Source organism: Microtus oregoni, unplaced genomic scaffold (genome assembly GCF_018167655.1).
Source record: "Microtus oregoni isolate MIOR12 unplaced genomic scaffold, Mior012 000094F_ref0000399, whole genome shotgun sequence".
NCBI classification, from domain to species: domain Eukaryota; kingdom Metazoa; phylum Chordata; class Mammalia; order Rodentia; family Cricetidae; genus Microtus; species Microtus oregoni.
In genome coordinates, this window is record NW_024544707.1 from 652,764 (window position 1) to 672,205 (window position 19,442).

A 19,442-nucleotide genomic window follows, 5' to 3' on the forward strand; every position below is an offset into this window, starting at 1 on the left:
GAGGAAAAAGTTCCTTTTTTAACAAAAATAAAAACCTGCTGATGAGGGAGAAGTGATGAGTAAGACTGTGTTGTTGATGATAGTTGGAGGAAATGTGCAGGCTACTCAGAAGCGGATTGGCTTCCTCTGTTTTAAGCACCACATTTGAAGTTTTGAAACTTGTGCATTGATTTCCATTTTTGTCATTTTGATGTAATTCTGAAGATTTTTTTAAATTATTATTTTAGGTCATGGTTTTTACAAAGGACCAGACAGAGAAGGAGATAGATGAAATTCACAGTAAATATCGTAAGTTGTGCAACATGTTCTTATTGTAAAGAGTTTAAGTTACTGTTTAACATCTTAGGTAATTAAAAAATGTTTGATATTAATGTTTGGTATATTCTTGTTAGTGTTGCTTCAGAGACTGGGATTTAGTGGATGTCTACTCAGATAGCCTTTTGTATGTGGCACCTGTCTTAAGATCTGTGACTAACATTCTGTTTTGAGTTCATTGTCACCAAGCACTTGGCAAACATGAGTTATTTCTCAGAAACCATTCTGTGAGAAGATGGGGCAGACATAGAAGCACTCAGGACTGTATCGAGTCTCAGGCCTGCAGTATCAGTTCTACTGTAAGGAGGTACAGCATTTCTGTGGCTTGGAGGTTTGTGTCAGAAATAGGTTTCCTTCTCTTGTTAGTTTCTCTCACACTTTATCATTTCCTTTTCTGTAAGTGGTCTGCTTGTGTATCCTTTCCAGGCCACACCTTACTGTTTTTGTTAACTGGGTAGTTGTTATGTCTTAGTTACTTAGTTGATTGGTATTTATTTATTTTGAGACAGGATTGTTCTGTGTAGCCCTGTCTATTGTGGAGCTTTCTATGTAGATTTGGCTGGCTGGCTTTGAATCTACAGAGATCTGACTTCCTCTATTTTTTAATTTTAATTTTGTTTTATTTTTGCAGCACTGAGGATTGAAATTCAAGGCCTTGCATGCATTAGACTAGTATTCCTGGAAGGGTTACATCTCCAGCCTCAAACTGAATGAGGACTGAAATTCCTTATTCCTCTTGGTTCTGCCGGTCTCTCCTTCTCATTGTCTCCACACTTCCCCTCTCTCTCCTCCCTCTTCTTCTCAGTCTCCTCCTCTCTTTCTCTGCCTTTCTTTATTGAGTCAGGTCTTGCTCAGTAGCCCAAACTGTCCTCCGCCTTCCAAGTGCTGTGTATGAAGTGTGTGCCTCTACGCTAGTTGAGGGCCAGCAAACAGCACATAATGAATGTTGGTTAGTTCCATTGTGCTCAGGCAAAGTTTTCTTTCTTCCTTCCAATCTTACTTTGAAGGACAGATTCAGCAGCAGGGAAGGAGACTGAAACACCCACATAGTCCCAGTTTGCTTTCTATGCTATGATAAACACCATGACCAAAAGCAACTCAAGGAGGAAAGTATACTATCATGGAGGGAAGTCAGTGCAGGAACCTGGAGGCAGGAACTGATGCAGACTCCATGAAGGAATACTGCTGACTAGCTTGCTCAGCCTATTTTATTACATAACCCAGAACCTGCCCATGGGTGGCACTGCCTGCAGTAGACTGGGTCCTCCCATATCATTAATCAAGAAAATGCTCCACAGGCCTTCCTACAAACTAATGGGGCATTGTCTCAACTGAGGTTTCCTCTTTCCAAAGGACCCTTAGCTTGTGTCAAGCTGACAAAAAACTACCCCTCCCTCCAGTAGCTGTAGTTGGCTACTGTATGTGCCTGGTGGAGTACATGTGTAATGTATTTGATCAGATTAACCTACTCATTTTCTTCTTAGCTGTTGCGTATGACTCAATGAGTTTAATTAGGATTGTTCACAGCAGTGTGGGTGAGGGGTTATTTACAGGAGCGCTGGCACTTTTACCTTATCCTTTGTTTATATAACTGATGAAAAGCATAATTGCAAATAGATCTTCAGTGGTAGGGGAGGATATTGACAGGGACACTGTTGTGCCCATAATTGTAGCTGCTGTAAGTTCAAGAGTGCAGCCCTATGTAAGGCTGAGAAGACAGCTTTCCAGTGGTCCAGATGTCCTTTACAGCTGCTTGTTAAACAGTCATTCTCAATACTTTGAACCAGTTTTGATTCTGCCATCCACTGCTGAGAGTAGCTTCTCTCTCCAAACTGACAAACATGAACATAAATAGTTAGAAAGCATTTTAATGGTCATACCATGTTCATTTGGCAAAACAGCAATAATAGTTTCCTTACCACAGTCTGTGTACTCTCCAGCCACCAGCTTACAGTAATGAACATGGATTTCCTCAAATCTAGTCTACTTGAGAGGTCAGAAATGTAGCAAAAAATATAAAATTTTGTCTGTCCCCAAAATGTAAAAATAAGTATACAGTTCTAGTTCTACTTTTAGACAGATGGCATACCGGATTTGATTGACTTTCCTCCTCCAAAAAAAAAAAATTGATCTGATGAAATATATGTTAAGGTTTGTCTTAGATGTTGGCAAACAGGTAGCACAGGACTGAGAGGGAAACAAGATAGAAAGCACCACAGTCTGATAGCAGTTTTCAGATACTATGATGTGGAACCTGTTGCTACCACTGAGCTAAGACAGATATCATAGTTCTTGGAAGCCAAGGTAGCCAGAATTTGTGGTACAGTGCCAGTGAGAAGGCAACTGTGGAGAGAAGACAGCTCCAAAGATCTGTGAAAGAAGCTGGTTACTCCTGGCTGTGTGAAAGAACAAGGCACAACAGTTTCTGGGGTCCACACAGGAAGACGAGTGACTTGCATCACTATCAGACCAGGCAGAAAAGCTTCATGAAATATGGAACCTAAAGAATTCTCAGATATTGTCTCAATAGCAAAGTCAGATCACCTGCCTGTGTTAAGGCTTCTGTTGCTGTGCTAAATACCATGAACAAAAGCAACCCGGGGAGAAAGAGTCTATTATCATCTTACTACTTGCAGTCTATGGTCTAGGAAAGTCAGGGCAGGAATTCCAGGCAGGATTTGATGCAGAGGCCACTGAAGAGTGTTACTCACTTTCTCCTCATGTTTTGCTCAGTCTGCCTTTTAAAAGCAACCCAGGACCACCAGCCCAGCAGTGGCACCACCCTCAGTGAGCTGGGCCCTTCCACATTAGTCATCAATCAAGAAAATGTCCCTCAAACAAGCCCACAGGCCAGTCTGGTGGGAACATTTTTTCAATTGAGATTCCCTCTTCCCAAATGACTCTAGTTTGTGTCTAATGGACATAAAACTAGGAGCACATCAATCACCCCCGAGCCAGGGAATAAACAATTTAGACTCTTCATGCTGTGTATGCTTTTCCATATCTTGTTTACTTTTTGTATTATTTTAATTGTGTTATTTTAAGTGTATGGCTATTTTGCCCACATGCATATTCGTGCATCATGTGCAACCTGCAGAGGCCAGAAGAGGGGGACTGATCTCCTGGAACAGGAGTTACAGACAGTTCTGAGTCATCAGAGGAGGTAGGAATTAGGAAACTGTCACGCTCACAGTGTCACATGTAACTTTCCTAACATTCTAATATTTACTGAAAAGTCTTAATTTTCTCTTTGGCAGAAAATACTTTTGTTTGTTTTCCTTTACATTCCTGTCCTGTCATTCACTTTTGAGTCTATGTGTACCAGAACTCAAATCTGATGACCACACTTTGTTGTACTTTCACTTAAAAATGATATCCTAAGCCAGGTATGGTAGCAGTCAGGAAGCTGAGGCATGAGATTATATGTTTGAGGCTATCCTGATATACATTCCAGTACCTGCTTCCAAAAGAAAAAAAAAGGTAATTGTGCTGGCCTATAGTTTATGATCCTAGAGAAGCTAAGTAACAAGGTGAATTCTAAGAAAAAACATACATAGATCCATCTGGAAAGGGGAAATAGACAATATTTCCTGACAAAATTGGGGACATGGGGGTGGAGGGAGAAGCGAGGGTGGAAGGGGAAGATGGTGGGGGGAGAAGTGGAGGGAGTTGAGATGGAGAAAGGACAGAGATGAGAGCAAGGAAAGAGATATTTTGGTTGAGGGAGCCATTATGGGGCTAGCAAGAAACCTGGCACTAGAGAAATTACCAGGAATCTAGAAGGATGACCCCAGCTAAGAACCTAAGCAATAGAGGAGAGGGGGCCCGAACTGGCTTTGCCCTGTAGTCAGACTGATGAATAGCTTAAATATCACCATAGAACTTTCATTCAGATGGAAACAGAGACCTGCATCGGACCACTGAACTGACCTCCCAAAGTCCAGTTGAAGAGTGGGAGAAGTGAGAATATGAGCAAAGAGGTCAAGACGGTGATGGGGATACCCACTGGAACAGTTTGCCTGAGCTAATGGGAGCCAGACAGGGAAGGAAGCAGCATAGGACCAAACTAGACCCTCTGAATGTGGATGACAACTGTATGGCTGGGGCAGACTGCAGGGCCACTGGAAGTGACACCAGGATTTATCCCTACTGCTTGTACTGGCTGAAGTGAAGAGTTTTGGATAATTTCGTTGACAGAGAAAATCTTAAAACAGCCTAATATAGACTCTGTTGTATGGTTATTAGTGGTAACTCTAAAGTTCTATAGTAAAAAGGAACAAACTGAGAAGGGTAAATTACAAAATGTTAAATTTGAGGAGAAAAAGGAGTATCAGGAAATGGAGTAGAGATAATTCCTGTGTTCAAGGAGATAAACAGATTAAGAATTGGAATAAAGGGAGTGGTGACCTTAGGAAAAGATCCCACTCAGCTAAATTTCCAATCTGTGAAAAGGAATTAAGGAAAAGCTTGAAGCCTTTAATCCCATCACTCCAGAGGCAGAGACTGGTAATCTCCGAGTTTGAAGCCAGCCTGGTCTACAGAGCAAGTTCCAGAAGAGCTGAGATTAGGCAGTGAAGGTAACCATCAAAAGCAGAAAGCTGGTAAATTTGTAATTGAATGAGGGGACCATGTTCCAGCCTTAGCAAGCAGCAGAACTTGTCACCTTCAGCTATGTGATTCTGACTTTAAAGTCAAGGAGTCCTAAGGAAAGTCACTGAGGCCAGGCATATGTCAGGGGTGACTCTGAAAGGAGGTGCAGCTAGGCCATTGTGTGAAGCTTTCAGGTCCTCCTCCTCCTCCTCCTCCTCCTCCTCCTCCTCCTCCTCCTCCTCATTCCTTTCTTCTTCCCCTTCCCGATTAGAATTTGCACTATAATGCCCCCCAAAGTGAGTGACACTATTAGCAGGTATGTCTTTGTTGGAGTAGTGGTGTAGGAGGTCCTTCTGTATTTGTATTGCTTTCATTGGTTGAATAAAGAAACTGTCTTGGCCTTTTGATAGGGCAGACTCAGGTAGGCGGGGAAGACAGAACAGAATTTTGGGAGGAAGAAAGCAGAGACAGACTGACACCATGAATCTCCTACCTGAGACGGATGTAGGTTAGACTCTTGCCGGTAAGCCACAATCATGTGGTGATACACAGATTTAATAGAAATGGGTTAATCAAGATGTGAGAGTTAGCCAATAAGAGGCTAGAGCTAATGGCCAGGCAGTAATTTAATTAATTCAATTTCCACGTGATTATTTTGGGGGCTAAGCTAGCCAGGTAGCGGGACGCAGCCTGCTCCTCCTACTACAGAGTAGGTATTGCCTTGTTGGAGGAAATGTGTCACTGTGGATGTGGACTTTGAGGTCTCATATATGCTTAAGTCACTCCCAGTGTCTTATACCACTTCCTGTTGCCTGTGCAAGATGTTGAACTCTCAGGAACCTCTCCAGCACCATGTCTACCTGCTCACCACTATGTTCCACCATGATGATAATGGACTCAACTGTAAGCCACCCAATTAAATGTTTTTCTTTATAAGAGTTGTCGTGGATATTGTGTCTCTTCACAGCAATAGAAACCCTAACTAAGACAAATGGTTTTAAAAAGATTCTATATATGAGGTTTCTGTGATGAAGTCTAGAGTATAAGCTAGAGGTTGGCCTTTAGTTCTAACACAAGCAGTTTCATGATAATGACTGGAAGATAAGCATGTGTACACAGACAAGGAGTTGTGGTGCTTGGAAGAAGATAATTTCTCTTCAAATAAATTCATACATTTTTTTGTCTACAAAGAGGGTCCATAAAGAGGCTGTGATGGGGTTTGAATGAAGAGTAGAAAATGAGCTACAGTCATTTTGAGTTGGTAGACATGAACTTATTCATCAGCTCCCATAACTAGTCAAACCACTTAATTTTTTTTAAGGGTCAGTTATTTTATGTGTCTGCATGTTTTGCCTGCATGTATGTCTGCACCTCATATATCTCTGGTACCCACATAGGTCAGAAGAAAGGGTTGGGCCTCCTGGAACTGGAGTTATGGATGGTTGTGAGCTACTGGGTTCTGGTAGCTACACCTGGATCCACTAGAAGAGTATCCAGTGCTGATAACTGCTGAGCCACATCTGCAGCCCCCAGAACCACTTAAATTCTTCAGAGGAAAATTCAGGACATATATAACTCAAACTCATATTTTCGATTCGAGAGTTCTCCTTGCCAAATAGCAGATCTCCTAAGATAAGTGAAAGGATGAGTGGGAACAGTTTTATTAGTCACAATCTGTTGGCATCATTTATTTTCTTTTTTCCAAGGCAGCTGTCTTGGACTTCTTGAATCAGAACCAGAGTGGTGGCAGCTATTTAGTTTTTGTTTCCAACCTAGCTGTGGAGTAACTAGATTCAAGCAAGAAAAGACTCTATAAATCTGAGCCTTAGTACTTTAGGAGTAAAGCCGTTTAACCTTTTGATTACTTCAGGGGTTTTTGAGCAAACCTCAGGTAACAATCTTAGGTTTCCTGATGGCTTAGAAAAAACAAAAGAAAAATCTAGGAAAATGGCTGTGGTGGTTTCTGTTGTCATCTTGATAAAACTGGAGTCACTTGGGAGAGGGGCCTCTGGGAATGCCTGTGGGGATATGTTGGTTGTGTTGAGATGGGAAGACCTGCCGACTATGAGTGGTACCTGGTTGGAATACTAGATTTAAATTTTTAAAATGATTTATTTTTATGTGTATGAGTATTCTGCCTGCATCTGTGTCTGTGCACCATGTGTACCTTCAGAAGCCAGAAGTGGGTGTTGATCGCTTGGAACTGGAGTCACAGACTGGCTAGCCACCATGTCACTGGTGGGAATTGAACCCAGGTCCTTTAGAAGTGCAGCCTGTTTTTCTAACTCTGAGCCATCTCTTCAACGCTATGGATCCTAGATTTCATAAATGTCTCAAAGGGACTGAGCACTATTCATTTGTTTGTTTCCCCGTTGTGAATGAGAAGGGACCAGTTGGTTCAAGCTCCTGGCACCTGGGCTGTCCTGAACAAGCTCTTTCTCTCTAAGTTGCTTTTGTCAGTATTTATCACAGCCACAGGAAAAGAAACCAAGAGAACAAACTACACTTGATTAACTAAACTACCCTTGCCTAATAGCAGCTCCAGAATGATGAGGTAGTATTGCCTGTGCATTCTGGGAGCTGAGGAAGTAGATGAGGTGATTCTCTTTACATGCATGGAATAAAATAGTGCGTGAAAGAAATTATCTGTTGTGTATTCTTTGTGTAGACTCTCTTAACCTGCTTCTAAAGAGATGGCTTTCTCTAATAACCTTTTGTTAAGCTTCTTAATTTCTTTTTTGTAGGCCTGACTGGCCTGGCACTTTGTAGACCAGGCTGGCCTCAAACTCAGAAATCCACCTGCCTCTGTCTCCCTAGTGTTATGATTAAAGGCATACTTTACTATGTTAATGTTTAATTTTTTTCATTTGAAAAATCACTTTTCATAGAATTTTATCTATTTCTAAAGAACTATTTTTTTCCAGTAATTTTTATGCCCATCTTGTAATTTCTTTTGCTGAAAGTTTAGTCTTTTATAACTTACCCAATATTTTACAGCCTTCTGATTAGTTTCACTGGGAGTTTGTATACACACATATATATTAGAATCAGAAGCAATCTCCTCAATGACTTGCTCTCTCTGTTCAAATGCAGGAATCCATCTTCTTTTTTACTTGACGTGCTTCATAACTCTGTGCTGTTTACCATGCTGAAGGATAGCTTTTCAGAAACAGATGAAGTTGTTTATCTCATTAGATTGTTTTTAGAGACCTAAAAACTAGTTATTAAGGGCTGAAGAGATGACTTGAAATTAAGAGCAGTTGCTGGTCTTGAAGAGGACCTAGGTTGGGTTTCCAGTACCCATATGGCAATTCAAACCATCTATAACTCTAGTTCTAGTGGATCTTATGCCCTCTCTGACCTCCGTGAGTACACACGTGGTGAACATACAGACTTCCAGGTAAACACTTAATACTTAAAGATGAATAAATATTTAAAATATTAAAAAATAAAATAGAATTTAAAAAACTGATTGCGGATTAGGAAGATGGTTTTGAGATGTACAAAAGAGAATTATTAGAGCAGTCAGATTTGAGTTAGAATCTGATAATGAATGTACACATGGAAGCAAACCTGGCTTCTTCCATAGTGAGGTAGGGATGTCGGTCCAGCCAATTCTGTGGCTGAAGAAATTTTATATGCCTACAGAAAATTATTTTCTATGACTACAGAAAATGGTTACCTGTAGCTTGCAGTTTGACCATTAATTGAATGGTTCGGATCCCAGAAAAGTAGCTCTGAACATGTCTGTATAGACCTTCATTCCAGTGCACTCCCTGCTGCTCTGTATTGTGCTAAATGTAGGAGAAACCAAGTATTAAAAAGTATGTATTATTGGCTGTGTGTGGAAAATTCTCAAAATTTTGTCTTTACCATTATAGTATTAGTTTTCTAAAATTTGAGGGCATTTACAGACAATATTATTTTGAACCATGGTTACCAGTAAGTACGGTACAACTACAGCTGCTGGAACTATGGCTCAGACTCACAAGTAAGTGTCCTAATTTTTGTGCTCTAACACCAAGGGTTCTCTAGGAGTGTGTTGTTAATTTCCATAATGAGGACCTTGATGTCGGGTTATGTTTTGAAGTGATAGTAAAGATGGTGTTATGTATCTTAAAGAATGTAAAATGTTAAAAGGATTCTGCTGGGAAACAAATGTTAGGAAAACATTCTTTATTGTAAGACTACTTTTCTAGAGCCCTTTCCTCTGTGCAGTTAATGTGATCCACTTCTTCTTAGTAGTCTTGTGTATCTTGAACATTAGAAAGCCATCTTTTGGAAGTTATTTTGGAAGTGTCAATCACTGGGTGTGGTGCCACATGCCTGAAACACTAGCATTTGGGAAATTGAGGAAGGAGGATTATGAGTTTGAGGTCTGTCTAGTCTATAAATTGAGTCCCTGCCTCACTGAAACAAAATGAGAAAGTAAGGTGGGAGGGAGGGAGGAAAGGTTATCAGTCTGTATTTTGTACTCTGTGGGAAGCCTCTACATACTAAGGGCTTAGGGAGGAAGAAAAAAAAAACGTAGAGTAGCAAATTATATCCTGTACCCTGTTTGCTTTGGGGAAGAGAAAGACACAGAGAGGTTTGTCAGCTGCCCCTAAGCCCTCTGATCTTCTTCATGGTAGCTTTTGCATTCAGTGCAGGTGATTCTGCTAATGATGATACTGAGCAGCGTTGTGCCTGATTCTCAGTGTGTCACGTGTAGATGGTTCACCCATTCACAGTCCTTTTGAATTTAGGTAAAAGGCATAAGAGTGAGTTCCAGCTTCTAGTGAATCAGGCCAAAAAAGGATACAAGAAAGCTGGCAGAATGTCAAAAGCTACAGTAATGAGAAGAGATGGACCTGCAGAGAAACTGCCATCTGCCATCATGGGTAAGACTTAATGAAACAAAAGCCTAATGAATTTCATTACTTTTTTAAAACATTTATTTATTCTTTCTGTGTATGTATGTGCATGTGTGCATGTGTATGCATTTGTGCACTGTGAAAATATCACAGGACAACTTGTGGGAGTTGGTTTTGTCCATGTGGGTTTCAGTGATCAAACTCAGGTTGTCAGGCTGACTTGCAAGTGCTTTACCCACTGAGCCATCTTGTTGGTCCTCTCTTTTTTAAAGTAAAAAGACTATAAAACCAATGTGACTTACTAAGATTACTCAGCATTTGAAATGGGGAGAAGTACTTTTTAGAAAGCTTAATGTAGCAGTTGTTGACTATAAGGTAGCATATTGCTTGCTTTGGAAACAATGGAAGACTGTCCCATAGAGACAGCCCCTGAAGTCTCCCTGTTTGTAGTTATGAAGCATCCCAAGCTCTGTGTTTGTCTAAGTATGAGGATATTTTCTAGGTGTGAGATTTATTACTGGAGATCCTAAGACAAAGATAATTATTTCTGTTGTGGAACTCTGATGTTTACTTTGCTGAAATGTTGCGATGGAGAGTTTAAAGCTAATGCAGCTGGTGTTCCAACACATTCAGTGCATTACTTAGTTTTGATCCAGCTTTAGATTTGAGATTAATGTATTTCTGTTGCCGAAGCTTTAGGCCATGAGCAAAACAGAATCATAATGGGAAAAGGGGCACAAAAATTTCTTTACTACTTTTCTTAATTGTGACAGAATACACACAACATGTATACATTTTTTGTTTTTTGTTTTTGTCAAGACAGTTTCTCAGTAGCTATGGAGCTAGTCCTGGAACTCGATCTATAAACCAGGCTGGCATCGAACTCACAGAGATCTGCCTGCCTCTGCCTCGTGAGTGTTGGGATTAAAGGTGTGAGCTACCACCACCCGGCATATTTTTAGTAATTCGTAGGTGCACAACTCATGGCTGTTTAATGGTTTCTTTTTTTTTTTAATATTTATTTATTTATTATGTATACAATAGTCTGTCTGTATGCCTGAAGGCCAGAAGAGGGCGCCAGACCTCTTTACAGATGGTTATGAGCCACCATGTGGTTGCTGGGAATTGAACTCAGGACCTTTGGAAGAGCAGGCAATGCTCTTAACCACTGAGCCATCTCTCCAGCCCTTTAAGAAGATTTTTTTTTCTTTTTTTGTGTACATAAATAGCAGCCCTGCTAGGGGTGTTTGGTGGCCAAAACTGCCCAGTACGTAGTCGGCAGGATACGATGTTTAATGGTTTCATAGTACTGTTTAACCATCTATACCCCAAACCCTTTTAGCATCCCTCGTACAAACTCTGTGGTGTATCACATCACTCCCTGCTCTCCCACATAGTCCTGATCATCTCTGTTGTGTCTGCTTATGGATTTGTTTGCTTTGGGTATCTAATGCAAGTAGAATTATACAGTATCTGTCTTGTTATGTTGGCTTATTTTTCTAAGCATAATGTTTTTATTGCCTGTCAATATTGTTTCAAATATTAAAATTTCTTTATTCTTTAGTATGCATATGCAGCATTTTGTCTATTAATTTGTTATTTTTGCCTTCTTAACTATTATGATGTTTTTGTAAAGTTTTCTTTAGTTCTCAGATGTCTGTTGAAGACCCTGCTTTCAGTTCTTTTATTACATGTCTGTTCTAGTTTCATTTCTGTTGCTGTGACCAAAAGAAACTTTGGGGAGGAAAGAGTTTATTTAGCTTAGAACCCCAGGTCACAGTCTATTATTAAGGGATTCAGGGCCAGGAACTTGAAGGCAGGTCTGCTTGCTGTTCCAAACATGACTTTCAGCCAAGAGATTTGCTCCACAGTCAAAGAAGTACATCAGAAACCATGGAAAAGTACTGTTTGCTACCTGTCTCTCAGACTGGTTTATACTCAGCTAGCTTTCTTACATAGTTCAGGCCTGCCTACCTAGGTTGAACTAGGTCCTTTTACATCAGTTAACAATCAAGACAGTCCTCCCACAGACATGCTCACAGACCAACTAATGTACGGAATTTCTCAACTGAGGCTTTCTTTCATATGGTTCTAGACTGTGTCAAATTGATAGTTAAGCTAACCAGACAATGTCTAAGGTCTAAGTGGAATTTCTGGTTCATATGGTAGTGCTGTGGTTAACCTTCTGCAGAACCAACAAGTTGTGCTGCATAATGGCCGCATCATTTTACGTTCTCACTGGCAGTGCATTTAAGTTCTCATTTCTCCACATCTTGTCAGTACTGGATAGTTTTCTTGGTTGAGGAAACCGTCTTCTAAGTGTGTGTTTCCTTTTGTGGAGACCATCTGTATTAGGTTCTTTAGAGAAACAGAACTGTTAGAACGCACACACGCACGGTGGGGGCATTCCTTAAGAATGGCTTACAGCCTGTGGTTTGGCTAAATTGAAAATGGCTGTCTCCTGATGTAAAGGCCAAAAATTCAGTAGTTGTTTAGTCCAACCAGTTCTGCTAGTCTTCAGCCTGTGTTGGAATCCTGCCAAGAAGTAGGTCCTAATGCCAGTTAAGGAATACTTCAGCAACAGAGTAGATGAACTTGTGGAGAGAGTGAGGACAATCAGACCAAAAGCAAAAGCTTTGTATTTCTCTTGTCTTTTTATAATATAGCCAGTTACCAGAAGGTGTAGCCTTCTGATTTAGGGTGTATTTTTTATAAGAGGAAGTTCTTGGCCTTCTGGAAAGTCACTGATTAAGGCCCTTCCTCTCTCCCTGATGAATAGTGGCAGTAGTTTATTGGTACTTGTAGCATTAGGAACTTACATTGATGATTAATGTTGTCCTTCTGTATAACAAACATTGAGGGTTATTTCTGAAAATCTTGAGTATATAAACTTGGAAAGGGTTTTGTTTTTAAAGAATTTGTCCTATTCAATAATTTTTTTTTGCTAACAAAACCTTAACAACTACTTTTATTCATTTATTTTCTTATTCATTTTCTGAATTGTCAGGATAGCACAGATGAAAATCCCCATAATGTTGGCACACACTGTAAAAGGGAGAGAGTCCTAGGCAACAGACAGTTTGGCACAGCTAGTATTTTTTGTTCTTTTATTTTTAAATATTTGCCTATGCTGTGTGTCATAGTCCTTCAAACTACCATGAGGTGTCCCTGTATCTTTATCTTTATAAAAAGAAACTTTGAAAATAGAATATGACAAAGGATGTACAAAAATGTGATGTGTCAGATCAAATGGCAGGATTCTTATGTCTGATTGGTTTTCCCTTTCTTTATAGTGAATAGTTTATTTAATGGGTTTTGAAAAGTGTCCAGATGTTTGATATGTCATGTGACAAATAGTATGATTCCCTTATGTCTGTTTTGTTAATTTGTCACTGTTCTTTGATTTTGAAATAGCAATTATTCCTTAGTAATCTGCTAATAGGATCTTCATTAGAATGTTAAGGCATTCCTATCTCTGATTTTAAAGGAAACTTTACGTTTAAGTAAATCAGTCCTGGAAAACACAAATAAGATAGTAGCAATAACGTATCATTTATTTTATAGTTTTAGAATCAGTGTTCTTTTACTTCTATTTTTAAAGAAGAAATAACAATATTAAGTGTTAAAGAAATAGAAGGTATGCATTTTAACATTCTTTAATTTTTTTTTTAAAAAAATCTTATATTTCTTGTTAGGACAAGAAGATAATGTAAACTTTTCGGATACAGTCTCAGTAACAAACCACTTTCCTCAGTCGAAACTGGACTCCCCAGTGCAGCCGGAGCCTGAGAGACCAGATGATTCTTCCAGTTGTACTGATATTCTTCTCTCCTCAGAGTCAGATTCCTGCAATAGGTAAGAAATGTGTAGAAACTGGCTCTTTTATACTTCTGCTTCTTTCGTCATACTTTCCTGCTGCTATAACAAGATTTCTTGACAAATCAACTTTAAGGAGAATGGTTCAATTTGTCTGACAGTTCTGAAGTACAGGCCCTCATGGGAAGAAAATGATGGAGGCAGGAATTTGATGCAGCTGGACACATGAACAGTTAGGAGAGGAGGAAGGACTAGTGCTGTGCTCAGTCACTTTCTTCTTCTCACAGTGTCCACAACCCACGTCCAGGGAATGGTCTTCCCATCCCATTGAGCCTAATCAAGATGAATCCTTTTAGGTGTGCCTGGAGGCTTGTCTCCTGTATCTTTCCAGATCCTGTTGACAGTCAGCAATAATCATCTACACCAATAGTTCTCTGCCTTTCTAATGCTCTGACCCTTTAATACAGCTTCTCATGTTGTTGACCCCAACCATAAAATTATTTTGTTGCTACTTCATAATTGTAATTTTGCTATTGTTATGAATTGTTATATAAATATCCGATAGGCAGGAAGTCTGATATGTGACCCCCAAAGGGGTCATGACCCACAGGTTGAGAACTGCTGATCTAGAGGATTGTTTCATGGTTTATGCTAGTTCTCTTTCATTTCTGTTATGTTTTTGGTCATCTTCATAGTGATAGCAAGCTGGGCTGTGGGAGGGTAGCGTAGTGATCATAAAGTTACTTGTTTTCTTTCTCCCCTTAGAGTTGGTAGAGCAAACATGATAGGCAGCAAGGTTTTTCTTTAGTTTTTCTTTTTCTTTCTTTCTTTTTCTTTTTTCTTTTTTTGCTAAGAAAACACATAAGGAACTGATCAGAAAGAAAGCTAGTGCACATAGGAAAGAGAAAATTTTAAATAGTTAACCTTAATGCATGGAATCGATTGGTATGATTAGATATTTAGTGATGGGCAATTTTGAAAATATTAAATAATATAATTTTTATTTCAGTACTGGGTATTGAATTTACCCACGGTCTTGTACGTGCAAATGCTTTACTGCTGAGCTATATGGTTGGTCCTGAAACAATATTTTTAAAGTATGACTGGATTACTCTTCTTCCCCTCCCTCCCGCCTTTTTTTTTTTTTCTTTTCTTTTGAGACAAGATCTCACTATATAGTCCTGGCAGGTCTGGAAATTGTTGTTGGCTTGCCTTGAATTCACAGACATGAATTCAGTGCTGGGGCCCTGACTGAATGGAAAGGCATTCATCTCATTCTTTTTCTTGAGAACAATACAGCCACCACATATTGCTTCTGCCTTTCCTGCCTTCTAGTAGAGTTTACCCTCAAACCATGAGCCAAATAAACTCTTCCTTCCTCCTTAAGTTGCTTTTGTTAAGTATTTTGTCACAAGGAAAATATGGAAGCTGAATGTGGTGGCGCATTCCTTTAATCTCAGAATTCAGGACAGAGGAAGTCAGAATGCTCCAGGCTAGTTTGGTCTACATAGCGAGTTCCAAGCCAGCCTGGGCTACATAAGAACTAGGAGACAGATGGTCTCTTGGACTAGTAGAAAGAGTAAAGGAATATGGTTGAGGGAAAAGTAAAATAAACTTCTTGGTACCATGTGTTCATGTACAAGTTAGCTTTCTGTGTAAGAAAATATCAGAAGCGCTCAACTTATAAAGAGAAAATGTTACTTTAACTTATTCAACTGGGTATGTTTGTGCACACCTTTAATCCCAGCATTCAGGAGGCAGAGGCTGGCAGATCTCTGAGTTTGATATCAGCCTGGTCTACAGAGTAAGTTTCAGGACATCCAGGGCTACACAGAGAAACCCTGTCTTGAAAAAATAAAATAACCAAAACTAACCAACCAACCAACCACCCAACCAAACATACTCTTTCAGAGATCCCAATACATGATCAATTGACTCTGTTGCTTTGGTCCTGTAGTGAATCAACATATTATGGCAGGAGCAGTGTGTGATGGAACAGAACCACTTACTTCATGGATAAGAATCAAAAAAGAAAGGAGGCGTCGGGAAAGAAGGAGAAGGCAACTGGGTCCTTACATTTCCTTCAGTAGCACACCCATAAATGACCTAAGGAGTCTTCATGAGGCCACACCTCCTAAAGGTTCTACCACTTTCCCATAGCCCCAATCTAGGAACTTGCTCTATAACCATGCGATATAGGAGACATTCAAGATCCAGACCATGATAGAAAATGTTTATAGAAGGATATTACTTCAAAGTCCTGTTATAACTCACTGCTTATGGAAAGAGGTGAGATATCTTCTTGTACTTATAGTCATACTGTTCTGCTGCCACTCAGTAAGGTATTGGTCTCCTCTTTATGTACCTTCCTGTGGACCTACATCTTAGGTACTATTATAACTGATGAATAATTCCCTGTCCTCCCCAGTGCCTTTCTTTTGGTAAATGGAGTTATCCTTATGACACATTTGAGAAGAAAATGAGTGTTTTGCCTGTATGTATGTCTGGGCACCATGTACATGCCTGGTGCTTTTGGAAGTCAGGAGAGGACACTGAATTCCTGAATTCCTGAAACTGGACTTACAGATGGTTATGAGCCACCATATGGGTACTAGGAACCAAACCTGGGTCTTCTTCAAGAACAGCAATTGCAATCTAACTGCTGACCCATCTCTCCAGTCTTCAAAAAGTTTTAAAAATAAATTTAGACCTCAATTAATGCATATTGTAATTGGTTATATGTGTGTGAGTGTGTTTATACACACATACACACCCATGGCCCACTAAGAATAACTGTTATTGTGCAGCAGAGTATAGTGTGATATTAATGAGGTGTATTCATCATTGGATAGGTGGTAGTTCTATATTTTTGTTAAAAATATGTTCTTTACAGAATCTAGTTAAGAAAGATGCAACTTTAGAGAGATTCATAACATTTTTGTTAATGAACCATGTATCAGGGATTGCCTTTTACATATTTAACTAAAGGCAGTAAAAATAGTCCTGTCACATCCCTTAAAATAAATGGAAGAAATTTCTTTTCTTTGAGATAAGGCCTTTCTGTTATACAGCACTTGCTGTATAGTCAGGCTGGCCTTGAACTCAGAGAGATCCACCTGCTTCTGCCTCCTGAGAGATGGGATTAAAGGCATGAGCCACCCTGCCCAGCTAATTGAAGAAATTTCAAAGTAGTAATGGACCATGACTCATTTGCTTGTGCTGTTAATGGTTTTCAGCTGTCAGGTTCTCATATGCTCTGTACTGCCTTTAGTAGACGCCCATCTTCAAGCCGCATAGAAGATGGCTGAGATGGGGCTGGTGAGGTGACTAAGAGCACTTGGTCTTGTAGAGGACCTGAATTTGATTCCCAACACCCACATCAGGCAGCTCACAACTTCCTGTAACTCCAATTCCAGTGTATCCAATGCCCTTCGACCTCCACAGGCACCTGTATACATGTAGTGCATATTAACTCATGTAGACACATATGTACACTAAACAAACAAACAAATACATCTTTGATAAAAGAAAAAAAATACTAAAAAGAGGAAGTCTGAGAAATACCTAGAAGCTCGGTTAGCAGAATGGGTGAGTGCTTTAGATGAACTCCCTAGAGATTGCCGTCAGGTACTTCTGATGCTGTACCACTGCTGATGATGCCTTAGAGAACATGAGTTTGTGTGGGAAGACTAAAACCTTATAGGTGCTTAGCAAACATGAAGAAGTTGAGATGGACATATTTTAGGGATACTTTAATCACTTCCAGTTGTATTTTTATAAAAGGTATTGAAAACCTATGTTGAGGCTCTAGAGAGGGGTCAGCATTTAAGAGCCCTTGCTATGCAGTCCTGCGGATTGGAGTTTGAACTGTGGAACTAAGAAACAAACTGAAAATAGTGCAGACACCTGTAGCTCTGGCTCCAAGGGTCTGACATCCTCTTCTGGGTCCCACGGCCACTGGGTGTCTGCATACACACATAAATAAGTAAATAAAGCTGCTCTTTAAAAACAATCTTTTATTACTTCAGTTTTAAAAGCACTCTCTGGTTGTGTATAAATTAAATATTCTATGTGGGAGGAAAATACTGTAGCTAAATTGGCCTCTATTTTTACTTCTCCACTTGTTACATAGTATGTTTTGCCTTGCTATTAGCGTTGTCTTGGACTTTGAAATGCAGCCTTTGACTATGATTAAGGTTCTTAACTTAGTTTAGACATAATTCCCATCATTTAATTGGAAAACATGAAGTGCAGGACGATGGTGGCCTGGCATAAGACTGTCCCAGAGTTCATGCCAGTATCATTTAGTGATTCCAGAACTTAAGTAGTTCAAGAGATGCACATTTGATTAATGTCGTTATCACAGTGGAATTCAGGGAAAGAATTCAGAGTGAGAAGAGCCCAGTTAAAACTTAATTTCATAGTAAAATCATAGCCTATAAAAGGATGGAATGTTTATTTTGTCGGTTTTATCTTTTGCATATTCAGGCACCAAAGGGAAGGGAGATGGAATACTGTAGTGACTTTGTTGAGATCTTCTGCAACCCTAAAATTGTGTCATCCTTTTCCTTTTGACAATGTGGTTGGTTGGCAAGTGAATGGAATGTTCATCACCTACCACTTAGCCATTGTAGGTCATAAATAAACCTAGGATTGCATTTATTTTCTTTTATAGTTGTTGACTAAGATTTATGTCCTGCCCGGTCCCACAGCCATTCAGCCCCAAATAAACAGAGGTCTACATTAATTATAAACTGGTTGGCCTATTAGCTCTTTCTTATTTCTTAAATTAGCCCATAATTCTTGTTAGCCACGTGGCTTGGTAAATTCTCCTGTTCTCGTTGTCCCCCTATACTTACTGCCTGGCTACTGGCCAATCAGCATTTCATTAAACCGATACAAGACCATTTTCCCACAGCATATAGTGAAATGTTTCTATCTGTATGTTTTGCATTTTATCAAAAATTTCAGTCTTTTTTATGACCATTTTATTATATTCATTATATGCTTTTTTTAAAGACTCTAGGTTATTAAAGTAGGATTTTTTAAGACAGGGTTTCTCTGTGTAGCCCTGGCTATTCTGTAACTCACTTTGTAAGACAGGCTGGCCTCTGTCTCCCAAGTGCTGGGTTAAAAGTTTGTAGCATCACTGCCTGGCTAAAAAAGTATTTTTTAACTTGAAAGAGACACTATCTTTTGGCATGATTAGAGAAATAGGGATAAGGTTTCCAGATTCTGCTACTGTAGTAGAATTCAACTTCTTGATTTTGAAAGTTGTTTGGCTCTGGTAATTATATGGACTGGTTTTTAAGAAAGGCATACTGACATATTAAAGAACATTTGCAGCAATACACCAAACTTAAAAAAATACTTTAAAAATTATATATTATGTAGGTGCGTTGTGAAAATAGAAAAGTTGAATTAAAGAGTAAAGTTTCATAATTTAGTTAGCTTGAAATAATACTAGTACATTCATAAATATGCCTTCCACAGATAGGCATAGGTGTAGCTAAATGGGTTCTTTATTTTTTTCAGCAGCAGTACTATGGTATTTTAATTTCTTTGTCAGGGAAATGTCATGTTGTGTTTTTGTTGTGAGTGGAAACCTGTGAATTGTCTTTCTTCGCAGCCTTGTTGTCTTACACAGCATAGAACTGACCATGTTGAACGATGAGGTCAGTGCTCTTTGTGCTAGAGTGGTATTCAAGCTTAAATAACATGAAAGATTGACAACTAAGAACAATCTTAAGATTCAGTGTGTATGTTCAATTCAAATAGTTGATATAATAAAGTGGGCTTGCTGCTGGCGTCAAGCACACACTTTGTTAATACTATATTGATCTTCTGCCTGCTTGCAAACAGATGGTG

At 39.4% G+C, this 19,442-nt stretch overlaps 1 protein-coding gene across 2 annotated transcripts in view; it reads left to right on the plus strand.

Moving 5' to 3' along the window:
- The window catches only part of LOC121442694 (E3 ubiquitin-protein ligase RAD18-like), an 87,104-nt gene that overhangs the window by 40,539 nt on the left and 27,123 nt on the right, over window positions 1–19,442 (plus strand). For both annotated transcript variants that reach the window (XM_041644303.1, XM_041644304.1), the window contains exons 9-11: window positions 228–288; window positions 9,651–9,785; window positions 13,454–13,613. In XM_041644303.1, the coding sequence (XP_041500237.1) occupies window positions 228–288; window positions 9,651–9,785; window positions 13,454–13,613 (356 nt within the window). The remainder of the gene's footprint in view (window positions 1–227; window positions 289–9,650; window positions 9,786–13,453; window positions 13,614–19,442) is intronic.